Below are 23005 nucleotides of genomic sequence, written 5' to 3'. Positions count from 1 at the left end.
AAACTGCCCGATCGCGCAATCGCGCAGTTGCAAACGCTCGATCGGGCATTCTCTTCCGGGTTGCGTCACTGCTGAAAAAAATATATAAAAAAAGATAATAAAAAAATTCTTAAAAAAACCTTACATCCCATAGCCCTAGCATAACATCTAGCCAGTATAACCCTCCTGCCCCCGTTCACAACCCCCAAACCCGTTAAGCCATAGGCATAAAAATTATACAAAATTGTACACCTAATAGTATGCTCCCTGGTGCTGGGAAAGTCTGGAAAATCTATATAAATTAGGTATTTCTGAAATCAGGACACCTGAATTGATAAACTTGGAGGGGATTTTCCATCACTTTACCTAATTTTGTGAGGATTCAGAGGGAAAATGTAAAAAAAAATTAGTTTATTTTTCTAATCTTCGCTAGTTTTTACTAAATTTCTCATTCTAAATTTTCAGCTAATAATCCAACTATGGTATCAAAAGAAAGCTCTATCTCTCCTTGAAAAAACAATATATAGTTTACATGGGTACACTATTCACAGGAACAGAGAATAATCGCTAAACCGATATACCCCAAAAATTGCTCTGGCTTTGAGGTACCAAAAACCCCTGGGATTGAAGGGGTTAATGCTTTCACTTACTTGCCCAGAACTATTTGTATGGAATACATGAAGAAATACACGCTTGAGGACACTGTAGTAGATTCTTTATAGGCATGTGCATTACTGAAATATCCAGAATAGAGATTTAACCTCCATACTGTTGAAAGTTTGATGTTTTTGAACATTTCCTTTAGGGAACGGGAACATTTCTTCTATAGTTACCAGGCACTTGAAGCAAAAGAAAAAAAATCTACCGCTGGGACAGTGTTAGGGGAACAAATAAATTGTACCATTATCTCTATTATGTGAGAAAATTGATTATAATTCACTTCTGGTATGTTTTCCAAATTTATGCATGAAACATTTGCTAGTATTAAATTAAACTTTAATTAATTGAATCCACCCTTATGCTGCACAAACTATAATTCATCTTTTATCTATTACAGTTTAAGCCTTCCTCCGTTCTCTTGCGTTTTACTTTCCAGACTAACTGGAAACTACACAGCTTGAATTAAAATAGAATGATTATGGTAATGCAGGGTAAGACAACATACATGTATCAGTCAGTCTGTCTATCCATCTATCATACACCTTTCATTTATTTCATATTTTTCACATTAATTAAGCGTAATTATGCAGTGGGGCCACTCTATTTAAACATGCATAACGCTGTCCCGAATCCAATACAAAACCAGGGACTGATTAAGGTCTGAGTCTTCACATCAGGAAAAATGGCCAGACTAGATCCGCCAAATTGTATATTCTATGTTTCTTTGTCATGAACAATTTTGAGCTGCCCCAGGGTCCACAGGTCCACAAGATTTAAGGCTGTTCGGTGTTGAAAATATACTAGAACCTTTGCAAATTATCTCTCTTTCTATTTGTGCCACTGATATGGATTATTTTGCAGTGTAGTGTTGAAATAGGAAATGCAATCTACCAAGGTATCACCAATTACTGATATCACATATAGTGTACCAGCTGTGTACATTGCATGGAGCTGTGGAATATGGGGCTACATGAATCAATAAATAATAAAGAATAATAACAACATTTAGCATGAATTGAGCTTGTCATAGAGCTGAGCTCTTAAAAAAAGCATAAATCTTTTGCAGATCGGTTGAGTAAATGTCTAAGTTCGCACTGGGTGGATGTATCTCATACATGCTGAAGTGGAATCAGTTGGTTTGGCAGTAAGTACATATTCATAAGCAGAGATGTATCTTAGCCAGGTGCTGTCCTAGTCCTGACCCTCGCAGGGCTTAACTCCATGGCTGCCCTTCTCTATGCTGAGTTTGGAATGGGATGTCATATCCCTACGAGCTGCATGCGGGGTACAGAGTACATTTGCCATGGAGACTGTGCAGCCATGAAACAGTAATGTGCTGGGAGCCTGATCACGCAATTGCACATAATGCCTCTGGTTATGCGACCGAGGGGGCAACTGCCTCCCTAGGCATAGGCCAGAATACGCTAATGTTCATAAATTGGTTTAACATTTGCAAGTGAACAATCCATTTAAGCCGCAGGGGGGAGCTCTTAGTATGCACAAGCATTGATTTTCCTGAAAACTGTAGAGAGATGGAACACTGTCTGATTCCTTCTCCACAGGATGTACTTTAAATAGAGCATGGTAGAGTGAAACAGCCACATTGGCAGCCAATCACACTGAGATTTAGTAACTGCATCCCAGAATCATATCATTTAAAAGACAAAAATCCACAATGCCAGTTAAGCCAAACATAGCTGTGAAACTGAAATCTAAAGAAATCAACATAAGCGTTTCACTTACCATTTTGGGGATTTAAAATGTGATGCTTGTTAAAGGACCATCCGCCAAGATTTGAAGCATCCATCTCAAAACCTTGTAAGGTAACTGTTCTTCTCTCCCACAACACAAGGTCTTGGCAAGATTCATATTCATATCCTACTGATACTATCATGTAAAAATAATTAAAAACATCATTTCTGAATCTACATTTGTGTTCAATGCATTTGTTTATTGTATACCATCATAGACAACCTAGACATACCATTTGTTATAGAGAGATTACTAGGATGAAGTACAGCAGCTTGTGTCTTTATAAGTAGTACTCAGTAGACGTGCAAACAGATAAAAAACGATTCAATTTTTTTAGAATTTTTTTCCAATGAATTTTCTTCCCTGCCCATTAGGTTCAGCTGAAAATTCAGGGGCATTTTTAATTGTGGAACAAAATTTGTTGCCCAGTGCCCATATTCAAGCATACTTTCATTTACTTTTACTCTCTCTAAATTTTTCCCTACTGTCTCTGCCAACCACTTTCACTTCTGCCAACTACTTCCACATGTTTGTCTTCTTCTTAATTTTCAATCTTCTTTTATCATCTCTCTTCTTTTCTCTCTTTTATCTTCGTCTGCATCTCTGTGCACATAACCTGGCGAGAACTTTAACCAAAATAGCAGTTCTTGCGGTGAGGTCCTCTCACTGATCCTCCAATTGTGAAAGAGAGGGCGTCATCAGACCCACCACCATATTGCCCTCAGTCCAAGTTAGGGCAAAATGACGGCGCTTTAGGTGGCGTCCTCTTTCCTGATTGGAGTATTGGGGAGAGGACGTCAACGCATGCTCCACCATTTTGGTGGAAGTTTCCACCGGTTATGTCCACGGATACGCGGACAAAGATAGCAGATTGAAGAGAGAAGGGAGAAGATGCTAAAGTGGTCGGCAGAACTGGAAATGGTCAGCAGAGAAAGTAGGGAAGCCTTTAGAGAGTGTGAGAGAGTGGGTGAACGAGAATCAGAGGGTGTGAGTGAATGTGGGCCCCCAAATTTCTGTTAAAGCTTTTTGTTTTCTTCCAATTTGTAAGGGGTATGGTCTCGTTTTTGGGGCATTGTACGAACCACTAAATTTACCAAAATTTGCAATTTGTACAAATCCGAATGCACAAGTCTAGTATTCGGTATTTTACATTCACAATTTATTAACATGTTATCTTCAAATTACACAATACCTCTTCTCCCCATTCTCCTGTGTGTGCATAGGACCGTTTCTGAGTCCATCATGTAGCTAGGGTTGCAAATGCTTTCTAAACTATTAACATTAAAATAAACTGTAAATTTATTGTAACAATACTCGAGAAGTGGCAGAAACAAAGCTTCAAAATGAAATCAAATTGCTCTCTTGCAGTAAAGGCAACCCAATTCAATTAAATAAAAACACTTAAAAAAAGCCAGCATTGATTTTTCTTATGTCTTCTTTGCAAATCTTCTATTACTAACACAAATAGCATTCATTTTCAGATTTCATAACCCATCAATTAATTTTGTGGTATGTAAGAAGAATGATTATGCATTCATCAGAGAGGGACAGGCGCCTTCTTTGCTTTCAATAGTGCACAGGATGTCTCAACATTTTGCCAGGCTCTTTGCTCTCGTGTCTTGAGCTCTTCTAAAATAATTTATGTTTGCACTTAGAATACATGAAAGCACATACACACCCTGTGCCTCAATATCAATACTTTCTTCAATGCCATCTAAGTTACTCTGAAAGTATAATGTAGACTATAATAATGTATTCTTAATTATACCTTTTATCGGAAACATTTGAATCTGGATGAGTTAGTAACTAATTAAATGTCTGAAAACCCATGTATGTGCATCCTTTGATTCCCCATTACCACACCAGCTCGGTCCAGTATACAGTATCTGTGTCAAGCAGCGAAAGCAATATATTTGCACCACCATCCTGATGCCATCACTCAGTGAGCCTCCATTGAAACCAAGCCAATCGAGTGAAGGCATCAGAATATGATTGCTACTTGTGGCTAGATACTGTTGCACCACTGGAGGTCACTGGGATAAAATGTATCAGATGGCACCCAGCTTTTATTTTTGTTTCTAAATATTTTATTGACTTTACTGTTTTGAATGGATCAACATGGGAGTCTTCTCTGGAAACGGAATACCAAATAGCTAGTGACAGCCTGTGGGGGTGTTTTATGTCTAACATACGAATGTACTTGTCAGTGTATTATATATTGTTACTGTAAAACTTGTCCTTGCAGTATATTTTGACCTATTATGGCTTTGTATTGGTACATATGTGGAGACCAAAATGTAAGGAGGCCAAGAATTGTGGTCAGACAGGCAACAGGTCAGGGCAGACAGCAAGGTTCAACAATAAATCAGAATAAACACTAGACTACACTCTAGTACAGGGTATGATTTTTTAGAGAATGTCCTAAGTGAGCAAGTCACATGATATGCAGAGGCTTCCCCCTTAAGAGGCCGAGCTGCCTGATGCACGAAGAGGTGATTGGGAATACCAGAGATGCTGACGTGTGAGATACCGTCGGCGGATTGACTCAGGTAGCGGGTCCACCGACAGCATGTATGTTTTGAAATGGCATTCTGGGGAACGTCCACCTGATTTTGACTTGAAGGTCTAACTCTCCATATAGGGTAGGCAGAACTAAGCCACCACGCAATCCCACTAGTAGATCATAAGGTGTCCTTGGATGTTGTCATAACTCTAGCCTTTGGGGAAGATCAGGGAGATTCCCAGGTATAATAGTGGAACAAACCGACAAAACAGCAGATCCAGTGTTGTTATTTTTATTACTATTGCTGCTTTTCTGGTGGCCACAATAAGCTGTGGTCTAACATGAGTTTGTACTCCAGAGCCCTCAGTCTAAATTGAGAAGAACTAGCAAAGGAAGTTGACGATATGTTAATTTAGGGGGCACAATGTATGTTTATAGTTACACCACTGATTATGGATAGATGTATATACTCTGCACATTTCTGAAGCTTGTTGACAAGCAGTATAATTAAAGTAAAATGTATTCTTAAACAGAAGTCTTCATGAATATATTAAGGAAAGGTTGATGGTTTTAAAAGGAATATATTCAACCTTCAGTCACTGTTCATTAAATAAACTAATAAAAAGATAAATGATTAAAGGAGTAGGCAATTAGAGGAGGCAATAAATCTGCCAAATACAGACATCACATATGGTAAAGAGATGGAATAATTTTGCTTTTCCTAAGTACAAACCTCAAGTAACCTGTCCTTTATAAATAGCTATATGACAGGCTTCATGTCAAGTTTTAAAAGCTAAAAGAATGGAATTGCAAATTGAGATGGGGGAAACCAGGATGGAGGCCATTTTAAGCACTGGTCTCTCTAAAAATATTTATATATGTATTTGTTTTATAGATGGCAATGGTTAAAATAGAAATATAAATTGCCTTAATTGGTTGTACTTCTTATCCAGTACTTTTTTGAGTTTTGCACCCCAATTTTGCTGTGCAGGTTGACCACGGTGTAATCTATGTATTCATACAAGTGTCATCAAACAACATCAAACAAGATCTTCTTGTATACTGAAAGATATTTTATGTATAACATAGTATGGACGGAAATTTAAGCTGCATAAAACAGAAATGTGAGGATTCTTACAAACTGCCTATAACTCCTTTAGTAGTTTTGGGGGCCCTTTTCCAATCTACCAGCTCCCTATCAGAGGTAGGGAGTCCTTAAACAATTGCACAGAGGTAGGTTCTTTTGCATTTGTCCCAAGTATATGTGGGGGCACCAGTCTTCTAGTGTACGTGGAGCATGGTATTCTATAATTCCCTTTTTGTGGTCCCTTAAAATGTACACCAAAATAAAAAACGTTTGATGAATAAATAAGTGAAACTCAGGCCTAAAAACTAGGATTAAAACAATGTGAATAGTATAGAGGCAAAATCACTTATCTGTAACCAAGACAACTAGATAAAAAGGTTCTGTGATTATGAATTTGCCATCTGCATTTTCATTTGATTTTGTCGTTGTTTTACACCTTTTTAACCCAGTTTATTATTTTCTTCCTTTTTTTTCCAGCGTCATCAACTCATCAGATTCACAATGGCAAAATTACCCTGTAATTTGTCACCACGCAATTTCCAGAAATGATAAAAAAACAACATTTGCGATCATTTCCCTGTGTTTTTTTACCATGCATACTACATTTTTAATAAAACCAAAATACATACCTAATGCCTCTGTTAGTCCTGAAACCTTTTGGCCGTAAATATCTGTCTTGTTCCAGGTGAACGTGTAGAACAAATTAACAGCTGCAGGAAACCATTTCTGTGTAAGTCTTCCTTCTACAGTGACTGTCAGATGCACTTTACTGAGACCCACAGGGATGGTGGCATGGGTTAGAATTACATGGACAAGACTCTTGTATCCAAATGTTCGACTGCTCAAGTAGCTGAGCTTCACAAAACTGGATGGGATAGGAATTTCCTCCTGCACAACCTATAAAATAGAATAACATATACCGTACATAGAAGCACATCAAGGTTGTAATCATTCCTGTCTTTACTTCTAAAACCCAACATGCTTATCATGCTATTTTGCCACCTGGCTGGAGACCAAACTTTTTGGTTGTGTGATGATGAAAGAAACACTCTTTACATGTGTGTCTGAAAAGTTCAGAACATGTCATGCAATCTGGATCTTGAATACACTAAGGATATTTTTATTATTATTATTATTATCCTTTATTTATATAGCGCCAACAGTTTACGCAGCGCTTAATACAATACATAAATTCAAGGGATATGACAAGACAAGAATTGACAGACTAAGACAAACCGATACATTTGGTGGAGAGAGCCCTGCTCGCAAGCTTACAATCTAGAGGGAAATGGGGTGACAAACATAAGGCATAGAGAAAGGGTGAGAGGTATTGTGGGGGTTGTATCGATGACAAGGAAGTTCTAGCAGCTAAGATGGTATGCTTCTCTGAAGAAGTGGGTTTTTAGATGTTTCTTGAATGTTGGGAGGGAGGGAGAATGCTGAAGGTTCCTTGGGAGAAGATTCCAGAGATATGGGGCAGCTCGAGTGAAATCTTGTAGACGGGAAAAGGAAGAGGTGATGAGTGAGGAGGAGAGCCTTAGCCCATGGGAGGAACGTAGGGATCGAGTAGGAGAGTATTTGCTAATGAGGTCAGAAATGTACGGAGGAGCAGTATTATGGATGGCCTTATATGTCAGTACCAGGATCTTAAATTTAATTCTAAAGGTAATTGGGAGCCAGTGGAGGGTTTCACAGAGGGGGGAAGCAGAAGAGGAGCGACGTGCAAGGAAGATGAGCCTAGCAGCCGCATTAAGGATAGACTGTAGAGGAGAGAGTCGAGACAGTGGAGTGCCAACCAGAAGAGTGTTGCAGTAGTCAAGACGGGAAATGATAAGGGAATGAACCAGGGTTTTTGTGGATTCTTGGGTGAGGAATGGGCGGATACGAGAGATGTTTTTTAGGTGCAAGCTGCAGGATCTGGCGAGGGACTGAATGTGAGGGATGAAGGAGAGGTTTGAGTCAAGGATGACCCCAAGGCATCGGGCCTGGTTAGTAGGAGAGATAGTCGTGTTGTTAATGGTGATAGAGAATTCAGGTAGTGGAGTGGAGATGGAGGGAGGGAAGATAATGAGTTCAGTTTTAGAAAGATTAAGTTTCAGGTAGTGTTGTGACATCCATGAAGAAATTTTTCATGGATATTTTCCACACAATGTGCGTAAAATGGATTTTTTTTTTGTATAGAATTATCTGACCTACATTTTTTTGACTATTTTCTAGGTCTTGTTCAAGTGAATACAGAAGTCTGGAGCAATTTGGAAGCACTGTACTGTCATTATGACACCAATTTAAGACAATACTTATTGACCTCTTTAAGCGCTAACTTCTCCATCTGTGTATACCCATGGCATGAATTTTTAAATTCTATTACCGAGCTTTGTCCATTAACTATGCGGAATAGGATTAGCCGAAATACAGCATAGTGTTTTTTCTTAAACAAATGCTTCACGTTTATAAACGGAGATCGCTCATATTATGACACACTATTCCACACAAGAGTATAATCATCTAAATATTGGGTTAAAAAAATCTAATATGTATTATTATATTTGTTGATCTTTTACTAACCATTTAATTGATGTTTTTTTGGCAGTATGCAAATAATCTAATAATGACAAAATTTTCCCTTTAAGGAAAATGTGGAAGCAGTTGCAGAGTAATGCTGAGTAGTGACCTTGTACATTTTCTGGATATCATCCCTGCCTTTAATATGAGTGTTCTACGTCGTTATTGGTATGAGTGAGCACAGTAGCTTTGATTTCTAAAACAGAAATAAAGGGACAGTTTCCAGACCCTGAAAGCCTAAAGAAAAATGCCTATTTTCCGGAGTTGCGTCTCATCTCATCTTTTGAACAGAAAATAGCTGAGCTAAGCAGTAAATGTTGAATCTCTTATGCATTTGCAAGGGACACACATGGACCTCTCAGTTATTATATGTATTCAATTGCATACGATAGTTGGCTTGTCCCTTTGATATGGTAGGGTAAACCTTAAGGCTAGAACAATTCTATTGTAGGTCATATGCTAAATTAGAAATATACTGTTTTTACTGAAGCTACAGAATTTACCAACAGTTAAAACAGCTTAATTGCAGCCTTGACAATGGGTAAACTGGACATAACAAAGAGTGTATCATATTAAAAAAATGGACTTACACAACTAAAAATTAAAGAGGGCCCTACTCAAATGGGCTTAAAATCTAGAAGGAGGTGGGGGTATCTTATACAAGAGGTGAAAGTGCAGAGTAGGACCAGCCACACAATTGTATTTCAGTGTAAACAATTATTAAATTAATAATATTACTGGACACATGACTGGAATTGTGGAATACAGCTGATAGCAGGTGTGAGGATTGGAAAGATGAGGAGGAGGTAGGTGGGAGAATGCGGAATAACCTGTCAGTTTATAGGCTTCCCAAAGAAGTGGATCTTAAGGGCCTTTTTGAAGGACTATAAACAATGGGAGACTTGCATAAGCCAGAGCAGTGTATTTCAAACAGGGACAGCCTTTGAGACAAGAACGGGAAAAGATCATCACACTGGGTAGGTGTGTAATTGGAGATAAGTGAGGGGATGTAAGTGAACTGCTATAAAGGACTAGCTTTTAAATGAATCCTGCATGCACCAGAGAACAGACTGACAGAGACAAGAGGTGTTAAAGTGATGGGGAAGAAAGATAAGTAGGCTACACCCCCATTATTACCTGTAGTTCAGGAATAATAGATCCTCGTTCTGGACAAGAACCGGCAAAAGTTGTTAAGGGTGATGGAAGAACAACTGGATTTGGGCTGATAAAACTACTCATGTCACACAATGGAGTTTCTGTATGTTCTCGCTGCATCACCACTTTATCGACTACAATGAATTTATTCCACGGCAGCCACAATGTCCTCTTCACAGGAAAAAAAGGGGATCTCTCAAAAAGTAGAGTGACAGAGATTCCACCGATGGTAACAAGATCAAAACTACAGAGAATATAGATACAAAGATTAAATTATAAAACATTTCACTATTGTTTTATTCAGGATGTAGCACTAACACAAGTCTACTGAACGCCACTTCTTTATGGTCATATAAGGCAAGGTTTTCAGGACAATACTAAACTAATTGAATGGTAATGTCTACTGCCTGATTCCATATTAACTATGAAACATGTGAAATAGTATAGAAGAGGCAGCATGACTGCACATATGTGGATAATTAGGAGACTATGATGGGGCTTGGTCAAGAAACTGTGAAGTAGTGAGTTAAGGTATTTTTAAAGTTGCAATATTAAGTAGGCAGCAGCTGCAGGGGCAGCCTCCATTTCTTAGCAAGTGCTGTCCTTCTTCCTGATTTTGAAGTTTGCCTGTGGACTGTGATTGTATCTTTTGTTTTACTGATACAGCTTATTGTATGTCCTGGTTGGGAGTTGATTCTCCTTAATGACATGAATGCTGGTCTACCAGTGCCAGTCATCAACCACCCATGGTGTAGCATAGTGGCTTCATTAGTTTGTATCTAAGATTCCTTCAATAGCATTGCACAGAGCATGTACTGTCTCAATATGGTAACTGTGGTCTTTGTCACTCTGTAAATATTTTTTCATACTTTGTATATTATTTAAGTATCGTTAATAAAAAAAAATGAAAATGTTATTGAGGGTCACTGTCCTTGTGTTTATATTAGGTACAAGGTATCAGCCTTCTTCTGCGGGCATCGTGTTACTTACAGCAAAAATTAGATACATATCAGATAGGGCCTGTTAATTTGTGTTTGATTTCATAAAGGCAAGGTAGGAAGGAGGATTAAGTAAGAATCAGTACATGTAGTGTCTTAGAAATCTCTTGCCCTGTGGGGTATTGTTTAATCTCACGACCAACAAGCATAAACACTGTTAAAGCTTATTTAATAAAGGCAAATGACAAATATACCTTCCATCCTGCCGACTGATAGTGTAGCCATAATCACTGTGGTGAGCGAAGCTGACATTGACCCCTACTAGTGGTGTCCCATCAACTGCTACAACTTGACCCCGAACGACACAGGCACGACTGTAAACAGAAAAAATAGATCAATAAAAAAAGAGCTAGATTCAGTGGTATGTGAATTTGCTGTTTTTGACAAAAGTACTAGATGGATTTTATGGTTCCCAACATAATCTTTGTAACACTTAAATGTAATTGTCAATTGCAGTCAGTCCTCACCTAGCTGTAAAGAAATGAAATATAGGTACGGTTTATCTAGAGCATTAGCTATTTTGGGGGCAACTTGGTAGTAAAAGATGCAGCTTCTATAAGGGCTTTGTGATTGTGCTCCTCTCTGGTTGACTAGTGGAAGGGGAATAGTCTTCAAAAGCACCTTCTAGCAGCTTTAGCTACTGATGCAGTAGAACTTCTTTAGAGTGTTAGTAGGACAGATGTGTACCACAAGAGGTATATATAGAAAACCAGTTAAGCTATATAGGTATTAACACAGACAAAAGGTAGTGATGGGCAATGTTCCCTCTAAGCTGTGCGCTTGTGCATGCGCACATAGCTTTTTTAGAGAGTGCACATGTCCCAAATTTTTGCTCTGTGAAACATTTTGCACAAGAGAAATTTTCTGCGCACGCCAACTAAGAAAAATTAGATGGAACATTGGTGATGGGGTGTCTTCTCATGATCATATTTTCATGATATCGATCTCTTTAAAACACATGCTCCTCTTGGCACAAAGAGTTCATAACTCAGCTTTGCATATAGATGTAGCTTTAAGAGTTAAATAGTCTGCCATTATCAGTTTAATATGAAAAAAGAACACCTCTATACACCACTGAACTTTCCAAAGTAGAATTTAACAACCGACCCTAATGCTTAGTTCACTGAACCTGAGACCTTGTGTTTTTCTATGGATATTAAATTAGATTTTTATTGATTCAGAGATCTCATAACCTAAAATGTCATTGAGTAAGAAAAAATAATAACTTTGATTGGTTTTCGAAAAATATTACACAGAAATTACCGTATTGTGCCATAACACTGTTTTAATTTTCCATACTCTGTGAAACATTATCAATGCCGAGAACACACTGTGAGCAGGTAGTTATAATCCAACCATTATCTCTTGGCTGGCTCATTTATTTTGTTCCGTGTTTTCAGCTGACTTTTCTTCTTGCTGTTTAATATTCCACATATCATGCAAAGCCCAAGTTCCTGTGATAAATCCATCACGACTATCATTATTCTTTGCTTTATCTTGAAGTTCCGTGATGCATTTATTCTATCCCTCATCATTCATTGCTTGTGAACACAGACTTGCCTTTGGATCTCATATTTTATACCTCACACTAAATTACGACATTTATAGGAACTGTGAATTTCTCTCTTCTACGAGGATCTGCATTAAGTTGTCCTTCCGTCTATTGCACTATAAATGTATTTATTTACATTTCCTCTGCAGTCTTTTCCCTTGCTATGGACTGTTTCTGTGACTGCAATGTAAAACAGACTGCAGTGATGCTAATTTATATAGCATGTGTTAAACTATATGGAGTAAGCAGCGGTACTAGCTACGTCTATTGCAAAATATTTTAGCAGGGTTTGTATCAAGGATTTATGTTCTATATACCGGTGCATTTAGTTACAGGTGACTCTTAGAATTTATGCTCTTTGCTGTGTAGCTTTTAAATAGTCAGTGATTCCAGGTTTTGTATTATACAACAATTTACATTAAAGAAGCTGTTCCACCTACTATATGTCCATGTATGGATATAGTTCCTCATCTTCCAGCTTATAGATAACTATGAGAAAGGGTTTTTTTTATTATTTAAACTGCTTTTTCATGGTTTGCAAGAAATTCTTTATGGCTGCTAAATATCCTAAGATCTACTGTATCTTCCAACAAATATGTAAATGTATAAAACTAATGGAAACACAGAATTATGGGGTGTTCAATCCTATCCTCGAGACAAGTACTCAAGTAACATACAATACCCATCACTTAGCATGTGTTGTAGATCATTTTTAAAGCCCTTGAAGATAGAGTTGGAAACTATAAAAATGTCTACAATATTGCGACACATATAGTATTGTTCATACCTATACTATCGCGATACTAGCAAAATTAACAATGACCACACTTGCAGCATATACAGTAGTACACATGTTTATACAATTCATTCTAACAATCTTGCTGTTAATTATGACCGATAACTCATGTTGCATCTGATGGCCAGGCTAATACCATGCAATGAAGGCACCTAGTAGATTTTAAGGTGAATTATATTCAGTATTTTATTTTGTTAGGATTGACATTTGATAGCAGAGCTATGGGTGCCAAAATGTCTAACGGCTAATTATGAGTAGGAATGGTTAGAAACAATAAGTAGATGTCTCTAAAAGGCAAGCTAAGCATTTTACATTAATTTCCATACATGTTGCATTTTCTTAAATGACAGCTTGCCTTTGGCATTTAATCGTAATTTACACATAGTTTACATATATTAGTTGTGATGGGAAAATTAAGATGTGACTAAAGAAGATTGCAAATAAAAAAATAAAATAATGCTGTTTTATAAATTAATATTTGACTTTTGACATATGTTTTTTGTAGTGACAATACGTATTAGCTTGTAATTAAGCCCCGTGAGTTTAACCCCATGCTCAACTCATTTATCCCACATATAATAGTCTTTTTACTTTGGGAATTGGGATTCTTGAGCATGGCTAAAAGGAACATGAGGAACAGGAACACAAGACACATCGTTTTATGATGGGCATAAACACCAGTACAATTATATTTATAATGAATAGAGCCTCCAACTGTGCTCTGCACCACAATATTCATAATAATTTTAAATACTGTCTTGCCACAATTTGTTGTTGCCATTCTTCTTACAGATGATTCTTTCATACATGTACGATTCAATGTAACATTTTCATGGTCAGTTTCTTCTTTCTTTGGACAAGGGATGTGTAGCCATGCCCACTTCCCATCTACTGACCCCTTCCTGACCACTTTCCCCTGATCCCCACCCAGTTCCCTCTAAAGGCTTTGTGGCGCTAACTCTGCCCCAACCCATGGATAGCATGGATAGCATGAAGAGAAGCTAACATCATCTTAGCTGAAATTTGAACTGGATGGAAGGTATCTTGTAAGATATTTTGAATGAAACATGGGAACTTTCATAGGGTAGGCCATTGGAAACTCTTCCTATTTTGACACTGCCCCAAAATAGGAAGAGTTTCCAATGGCCTACCCTATGAAAGTTCCCATGTTTCATTAAAAATATCTTACAAGATACCTTCCATCCAGTTCAAATTTCAGCTAAGATGATGTTAGCGTCTCTTCATTAACAGCAAATTCAACATTAAAAAAATGTTCTGTCTAATCTTCACTCATATTTCACCCAAATTTATTATAGTTACTTATAATTTTGCTATGATTACATTTAACAAATGCTGGCCCCACCAAATCCAATTAAAAAACACAGCCATGGGTTTCACACTACTATCCACACAAACTCCATGTTTCATTTTTTCTGAACTACCAGTAAACAGTTAAAAGAAAAATGGCGGTGTGCTAAGATGGTTCCAGGCTCAAATAATACAAATGGATAAAATGAAGCCTACCAAACAGGTGTGAGCATGCTGCAAATACAGTGTTTTTTGTATACAATGTACAGCCAATACACTGTATTTGCAGCATGCTTGCACCTGTTTGGTAGGCCTCATTTTACACATTTGTACCAGTAAACAGTTGCACAGGTTCGTGGCCATCTTGATTATGAGTACCTCCTCATACCTTTCTTTTTCTTTATTATGCACTTTAATACAGTGATCTATGTTTCCATTTACAAAATACAGTTAAATGAGCCTTTTTTTGCTTATGTAAAATTACATGTGAAAAATAAAGCTAATGAGAGGAAAACACCTACCTGCTTTCAAAATGAATTTCTCCTGGAATAACGTGAGTGCTGTCCTTCCCTATAAGGAACCTTATTCGTTCATAGAAGAGCCTTGGGGGGTGCTGGGAGAATGGTGGCTGAGTTTGTTGGATAAGGTCCAGAGGGTCAGGTGAACCTTGACAGAGAGTACTAGAGAAGCAGTTGGCTTGTTGGCAGCAGTCAGGGTCCACACAATCTGCCAGACCATCTGTAATGAATGAAATTACCATAAAACAAGCAAAAAAACTCTGTTGAGATTTGAAATTCATCACGGCAATAAAGAATAGGACTGTCAAATAAACTGCAGAGATGTATTGAAAATATGAAAACCCCCCAACAGAGATAAGAAAATACCAGAAACAATTTATTATTTTAGCTCAGCTTATCATAACTTACAGCAGTATAAATAATATTAATTGAGGGAAGATTCTCTAAGGTAAAAACTGTATCAAATGTAGCACCTTCTGCCGGTTTTCATAGCCTAGGATGGCAGCAGGTCCAAGGAGGGAGTTGGGCAGTGATGAATTCAGGTCTAGGCCAACTAGGCCTAGGGGTGCGACATAACAGGGAGCTAATCATCCTGTTCTATTAGGCGATCAGGCTCTCTGTAGCGCCACTGCACAATGGATGTGTTAAAATTGTCACTGAGGTTTATTAACACTAGGTCCAGAGCCCCACGTCCTTAAAGGGAGGAGGGCTGAGGTATGATGTCGTATCCAAACATTCACCAGTAACAGCGGCGCAGAGGCACCAGTGAGTGACACTCTCCTGGGTTAGGCCTAGAGAAGCCCTAAGTTAAATACCGCACTAGAAGTGGGTCCTGTGCCATAGTGCAGGTTTTGCTTAATGGGCCGGTTGGAGTAACTGGTTCATTGACACTATGGACCTCTGTGTCTATGGACACTCCATATTATCTATTTCCTGTGCCCTATGTCCTTCTGAGGCAGGATGATATGCCATGTCTTAGTACTCTGTTAGATTTCTGCAAGAAGAACTGGCACAGCTTCAGACTAAACACCTGGCCTGCTATGGGAGACAGATGCTCAACAGGGTATGTGGTCCCACAGTAGCAGAGTGACAGTCTTCACCATCTACATCAGGTAGAGTAAGAGATAAAAAACTGGATGTGTTTTTTTTTTGTTCTAAATCACATGGGATTGGGGGGGTTGAATGTATTGGAAAGTGTCACTTGTGCCCCTGTCCCCTGGGCCAACAGATGCCAGCAAGAACTGGATCAGGCTTAGAACAGCAACCTCAACACTCGTCTGATCATCCTTATAAAACTGTTTTTACTCATTGATATTTCTAAACTCCGATCAAGCATTCAGTAAATAGTAAATGTAAGTGAACGCAATAGGAGTTTTAACAAGGCAGGCTTTTTTTTGGTTTAGTCATTACACAATGGTCAACATTCTCTATGCAATCAATCAAAAAGAAGACTTCCATTAAGAACATTCTGAACTTTGCCATCGTAGATATGTAAATATCAAGTGACTATTTTGATGCATGAACCAACATAGGGCTAGAGTACATTAAAATGCTGAATTACTGTTCAGCAAATTTCTAAGCCTTACTGAATCACGCCATCTGGCTGAAAAACAGACAAGCCTAACATGATTTATAAGCATTAAGTACAGCAAAGTACTAAAGTAATCTTAAAGTCAGAATTTTCTGTACTCAAGCACTGAAATCTGTCATTGAAGTATCAACAATATCATGACCTGCAATAAATCCCTCTAAAAATGCAGTGTACCTATTCAAAGTGGTATTTAATGCATGGGCTGGCAGGATATACGATGTGTGGAAATTATATTGATTATCATTACGTTCAGTGTGGTTATGAATTTGTAAAAAATAGTTGTTTAAAAAAAAAGTTGCACAAGACATAAGCAGGATTAATAGTCAGAGTACAATTTCATACCTGGTTTATTGATCGATGTATACAATTCTAACAGGCAGGGGACTTTTTAATACCAAAATGCACACACATTTGAACTCTTGTCACTTGTTGATTGATGAGGAATCTATAATTCCCAATACTGATGAGATATCAATAGGTGTCAAGGCTACCTGGCTACCCACTCACACATCTTCCAGACATGCATCACATTTGTTGTAAAACAGATGTTCACCCATCACCTGTTACCCAGCCCTGACACTTGTCTGTTTCTTCTATATTGACAGGGACCTTCTTGAACATCAAGGCTCCAATACCATTCTTGTTATCTTCAGTAACATATCGACTCAGTCCTTTGCCTTGCTACAGAGTCACTGAAGAGACTCTAAACATGGGCACCAGTTCTTTCAATTTCTCCAGAATTTTCCTTAGTTCATAAACTTGTTTCTGATTCTGTAATAGGGTCATCTACCCATATATTCTGGGCCTACCTACATACTACAACAGCTCATGACCTCGACAGCCAACCCCAATAATAGACAACACTCTGGCCAGAAGCCAGTAGATATTTCTGGTGCTACCATCCAAATCAGATCAAAACAACTTACAAACATCCATCCCTCAGGTCCTTACACTAAAGTTTCTAGCACATACGGTTTGAGTCACAAATGGTTATATGTTTCCATATATCTGTTTTACAGCTGTGAGTGCAATACCTTTTTTTAAAAAAATGAATAATTTGCCCTTCCCTTCCTATGTTCTCAGCCACCGCTTCTTTTTCATGATCAGCAAGAGGATTATTCCTCTCTTGTGGGATTTGTATAAAGCTATAAGGGGTTATGTGAGGATGGAAGCTGCTTGTGCACAAGGAATGAGTTTGATAGAACATTATAGAAAAAGAAAAAAACAGCTTATAGCTGGTTTATATGTAACAAAATGGGCCATATACAATAGAGCTGAATCATGTTGCACTATTTTTAACTGATTTAATATAAGCATAAGAAAGGCTTTGCTTTTTACGAAACAAAGCACTAAATAATATAGAATAAAAAGTGCTAATCATTGTTATTTTTAATTCATTGAACAGTATTTTTTCACTGCAACACCACAGTAAAATAAGCTATTGCTGCGTCAATAGTATTATTAAGAAATATACATTAAATTAAAGGGAGATTATAAATCCAGAGTTTTGTCTCATATTTTGTTAGCAACTATTTGAGCAAAGTAAAGTGTTAAGCAATATTCGTAACTGATATATGATTCTGACGCCTGACTGTGACATCTGATCTGTCACAAGTCAGAGTCAAAGTCGAAATACTCACTTTTCATTCCAAAATAATATGTGTCTCTGATTACGGATATTCTTTACTGATTCGCTCACAAATTGGTCAGACACTGCGACCTCCAATTTGTAATTGACATATTTGATGTCTTCAAAATTGTGAATATTTTTTAAATTCTATCAATTTGTTGTATTCTAGGTACAAACAACTATTTGGTTCTTGCTGTAAAACAAACACACAGCTTGGCATTTCCAATTTGCTGTAGTTGGTGATCATCATGGCAATTGTTTAACATGTCAATAAAGGAGATGTAAATAAAGATCAGTGCTGATCAGTGCTGATCCTACCATACAAACGAGCTTGGTGGTTGTGTAGGGCACTTAGCTGGCAAGGGGTCTCCCATAAGATTATTTTTTAAGTTAGCAAGCGAGTACACAAGGGGGCTTTGGAAACATAGTTTGGCTAGGACACTAACAACAGCAATGTTACCATTCCATAGTGCATGCTTAGTTTAAACCTAACTTAATATATGTCCGCTTTGCTTTACTGCCAATTAGTAATAATAGGAATTAAGGATTGAAAACAACGTACCTTCGTCGTTATCTATGTTGTCAGCACAAAGCATTTCCATGATGACATTACATCCAGTTCCGCTCCAGCCAACTTGGCACACACAATGCCAGCCGTTCTGATCAAGGGTACATCTGCCATTTCCATAGCAAAGGCCTGGGCAGCCATCTGTATAAAAAGAACATTGGTTAAGTCAATGAACAGTGAAGAGAGGGTGCAGGAAATTAAAAAGGGTGGCTTTTCTATGTATATACAGTACCATACAGAATAATGATCAGCATTATTATTAAGTGCAACATAATTACAGCTTAAATATTCTATGTTATTTGTGTGCAAGAACATTGCTAGAATTATGCAAGATTTAGGACTGGAGCCCACACTAGCTTAAGTCCTACTGCACACAAACATAAATGTAATACATACACTACATCAAACACTACATTACCCTCCAATACACTATAAATAAACCCTGTACATACACATCATATACATATACATCATACTTGTATTAAACATGCTGTGTAAATGTGCTTTCTACTGGATGTATTCCCATGTCTGATCCCTGGGACCCCAACATTTCCCAATATACTTGAGACTTCAGCAATTGTGTTTCCTTTGCTTATACAGTCATATCTTACCATGAATAAATGTATGACATAATATTAGTTTACATTATTTTAAAATATATTTTAGATCAATGTAGGCATTCAAATAAACTGAAACTTAATTAATTACCTATACATTTTCTGTCACCCTTTCTCAACAATTACAAAAAGTATATCTTTTCAATCGACAGGGTATCATTGAACTCTGTATAAGACATCTACAAGAACAAAGTAACATAGTTCATAACATAGTAACATAGTTCATAAGGTTGAAAAAAGACCAAAGTCCATCAAGTCATAACGTAAGACCATGGATGAAGCAAATCGCTTGTCATTAACGTATGTCCAAGTAAAAATAATAAATGACTCTATGAAACATGGTCATCTTTATAGACCAAATCTTATTTTTATTGTATTTTTCTTCTAAGAAGCCACATGTACCAGGGGGCATGTTTAAAATCCTCATGGCAGTAGCCTTGTTGGCTGATAAAAGCTTTGGTGTAATATATCAAGATATAGAATCGATAAAACACAAATGTGACTTTAGTGGTTCATCATTGTGCTGTAATTACCATTATTCAACATCAAAGCTGGCCTTGAAGGTATCTCCAATACACAGCAAATCTGATTTATACAAGATAGCATTATTAGTTTGGGTGACAGCTTTTTGTAGTTCATGTGCAATGAAGCTCAGGAATCGCAAGTACACGCATCTTGGAAACTGTGCCAAGTTATTTGTCAGGATTGGCTAAGCAGGTAAAACTCTTCTTGCTTTTGTGTAATTGTTTTTAGGCTTTTTCTCGTTATCTACAGAGTTAATAAAGTTACACAAACATCATTTTTTTTTTTTTTTTTTTTTAAATCAGTACATACCTCTGACGGCATCTAAATAGTGTGCTGCAATAAGACAAAGAAAAAACGATGAGGTATCTCTAGAGAGAACATCTTAATACATTAAACATGTTGTGTTTCTCTGTATTTAATTACATGTATACCATCAGAATTTACCATAAGGTCATGGGTATAGACCTAAGAGAATTTATATGGGAAGTCAAATACCTGTTTGCTACTGTGAGTTTTTTAATCAGGGCAACTACCTGAAACATTCTTGGGTTCTACTTGAAGTCCGCATTGAGATGTCTAGATTAGCAAAGACCTATGGCAAAGTATAGATCCCTAGTTGATGCATATATGTTAATTTTGTTGGCTTCCAATGCGTTTTGGGCAGTACTGAATAGTATATATAGAACGTGTTACCTGACAGATATATCTCGGACTGCTTTATTATCTGGTATCTGGCCAAATAGGTTGACTTGTTCTACGATCTGAGTGTTGCACGCCTTCCAATGTCTATATTTTATGTCTAATAAAAGTAATATAACTGTCCACAACATTTATCAGCTGAACAACAAAACTATGATATCTCTGGCAACAGCAGGAGTCTGCAGACTATTTGGGATCTGCAAGACTTTTAGAAAAAAAAACAAGACTAATCTCATGTAGGAATTAGATATGGGGATTATTTGGCCTGTTGTAAACAGTTTAGAATAATCTATGATATTATGTAACCCAGAAAAGTAGTACATTAGTAATGCTGTCTATCAGTGACAATGGGTAATTAATAATTAACAATTATTTCTTATTTATAGAATATGGGGTTACTTTCTGCTCATGTTATAGCTGATAAGTGTTGGCGTAATAGCTAACATGTGCTTGGTTATTTAATTCAATTAAATTATTAACTTTTGAAGGAAACCATTGTTTTTCCAAAAACCTGAGATCAGTCAAACTGCTAACAGGACAGTTTCTAATTAATGCTGAAATTATGTTTTTTTAATGCCAAACAGCGATATATAGACCCATACCACTCATTTATAGCATGATCTGCAAAAATGAAAAACACTAGAAAAATTCTAGACACTCACCAATTGTACACTGTTCTCCCTCCCAGCCTGGGCTACATTCACATTTTCCATCCTTACAATGTCCATGTTCAGCACAGATTGGGTGACATGTGCGTTCGTCACAGCTTGGTCCTCCCCAGCCATCTTCACATTGACAGACCCCTCCTGTGCACGCGCCATGACTTCCACAGTCCACTGCGCACAGCTCTACAAAAAGCAATAACGAGGTAGATTGTTATAATGTCAGGGAATGCTTTAATTATGACACTGCCACTGTACGCAAATCCTAATTAAGAGTACCACGGTATGACAAAGCAGTACAGACACGTAAAAGCAATTTTCATTACCAGCAACACTTTAACTGCATCCGCTTCTCTTCCTTATGACAACACATTTTAATGCAAATTTTCACTTGGTTGAGAGCATAAGCAGTGATTCTGTTCTGTTTACTGTTTAATTTTAGTGCAGTTTTTAATAATGCAATTATTTTACAGACATTGAAATGATTGTAGATGTAATGTTGGAATTTGTATGCAAGGAAAACAAGAGATTTAAGGCCTTTGGTTTTAAATGTATAATTTAAATGTACTGGACAACCCCTGCCTTAGGTCCCACTGTACAACATTTTAAAGGGACAATCCACATTAATGGATTAATCCACATGAGGGGATTTTGGTAAACCCTTCCCGTTTGCGCTTCACCCCTTCCCCACCACAACACCACCACTACTTGCTGTGCAGGAGATATGGTGTACTTGCCAGCCAACTCCACCAGCCAGTGATGGTTGGGAGTGGGGTCTAATGAGACCCCAGGCAGATGTGATTTCATAAGGAGCCCTTCTCTGCCACCGACTGGCTGCTTCAAGAAACCCTGGAGTCATAGGTGTAAGGGGAACATGACCCTGCCAGCACTACAGGACGGTGCACATGGTATTAGGGCAGGAAAGGGTTAACCCAGCAAGGGTTAGCACGAGGTGAGAATGCACAGGGAACGAGGGGGAAGTCACAAGGAACGTGACTGTAGGGGGAAGGGGACAGGGCTATAAAGCCCCTCTAAGCACACGTGCAAGGGGCAATTACTGAACACCACAGGAGCAGTTTCCCGCCCTCCCCCTTTTTTGTCTTTTGGCTGTGTGTTTCTGTGTTAGCTGTGTGTGTTTTTTCTTTCCCCCTTTCCCTCTTTCTTTTTGCAGGATCCGTTTTCTTTGCTGTGGCGGAGAAGTTTGAAGGATAATGGGAGTGGCAAGTTGATGGTTTTGGTTAGAGGTTAGAGTTAATGCCCTCCCTGTACAGGATTAACCAAAGCGTTAAGGTGGAGCTCCCCTATCCGACCTGCGGTCGCTTGGGCGATTGTGGTATCCGGCGGAAGGGGTAGTGTGAAGCCATTGTTTTGTGTTTAGGTTGGGAACCCTCAGCTGTTTGTACACAGGTGTACAGAAGACTGTATACTATTTATACAGAAGTTTATTATTAACCCCTTCGTGACAAAGGCTGATTCTATTTTTTGTACCCTTCGTGACAATGGCTGTTTTATCGTTTCTGCGGTGTTTGTGTTTAGCTGTAATTTTCTCTTAACCCATTTACTAAACCCACACAAGTTATATATAGTTTTTTTCAGGACAAGAAGGGCTTTCTTCAGACACCATAATTTTTTATATATGATGTCATTTTCTATAATAAAAATAATAAAATATGACGAAAAATTGAAAAAAAAATAAAAATTTCTCACTTTTATTTGAAAAATCTTTTATTCATCATAAAAAACTACTGAAAAAACCTGCTAAATAGATTCTACTATTTGTCCCGAGTTTAGAAATACCCAATGTTTTTATGTTTTTTTGCTTTCTTCTACACGTTATGGGGCA

The 23005-nt window shown here is 37.7% G+C and overlaps 1 protein-coding gene across 5 annotated transcripts in view; it reads right to left on the bottom strand.

Annotated features, from left to right (window-relative positions):
* Positions 1–23005, bottom strand: part of LOC149298130 (teneurin-1-like) — a 203459-nt gene that overhangs the window by 54446 nt on the left and 126008 nt on the right. For 4 of the 5 annotated variants that reach the window (XM_089487772.1, XM_089487774.1, XM_089487773.1 and 1 more), the window contains 8 exons: positions 21163–21348; positions 20111–20134; positions 18654–18800; positions 14874–15090; positions 10891–11010; positions 9681–9942; positions 6611–6878; positions 2383–2526 (listed from right to left, as the gene is read on the bottom strand). In XM_089487772.1, coding sequence (XP_089343898.1) covers positions 2383–2526; positions 6611–6878; positions 9681–9942; positions 10891–11010; positions 14874–15090; positions 18654–18800; positions 20111–20134; positions 21163–21348 — 1368 coding nt within the window. The remainder of the gene's footprint in view (positions 1–2382; positions 2527–6610; positions 6879–9680; positions 9943–10890; positions 11011–14873; positions 15091–18653; positions 18801–20110; positions 20135–21162; positions 21349–23005) is intronic. The other variant, XM_089487776.1, reaches the window with a different exon arrangement.

This window comes from Sceloporus occidentalis, unplaced genomic scaffold (assembly GCF_023333645.1).
Source record: "Sceloporus occidentalis isolate IW3139 unplaced genomic scaffold, rSceOcc1.0.p SCAF_34, whole genome shotgun sequence".
NCBI classification, from domain to species: Eukaryota; Metazoa; Chordata; class Lepidosauria; order Squamata; family Phrynosomatidae; genus Sceloporus; species Sceloporus occidentalis.
Note: the sequence above shows the minus strand (reverse complement) of the source record. Positions and strands in the feature narration are given on the sequence as shown.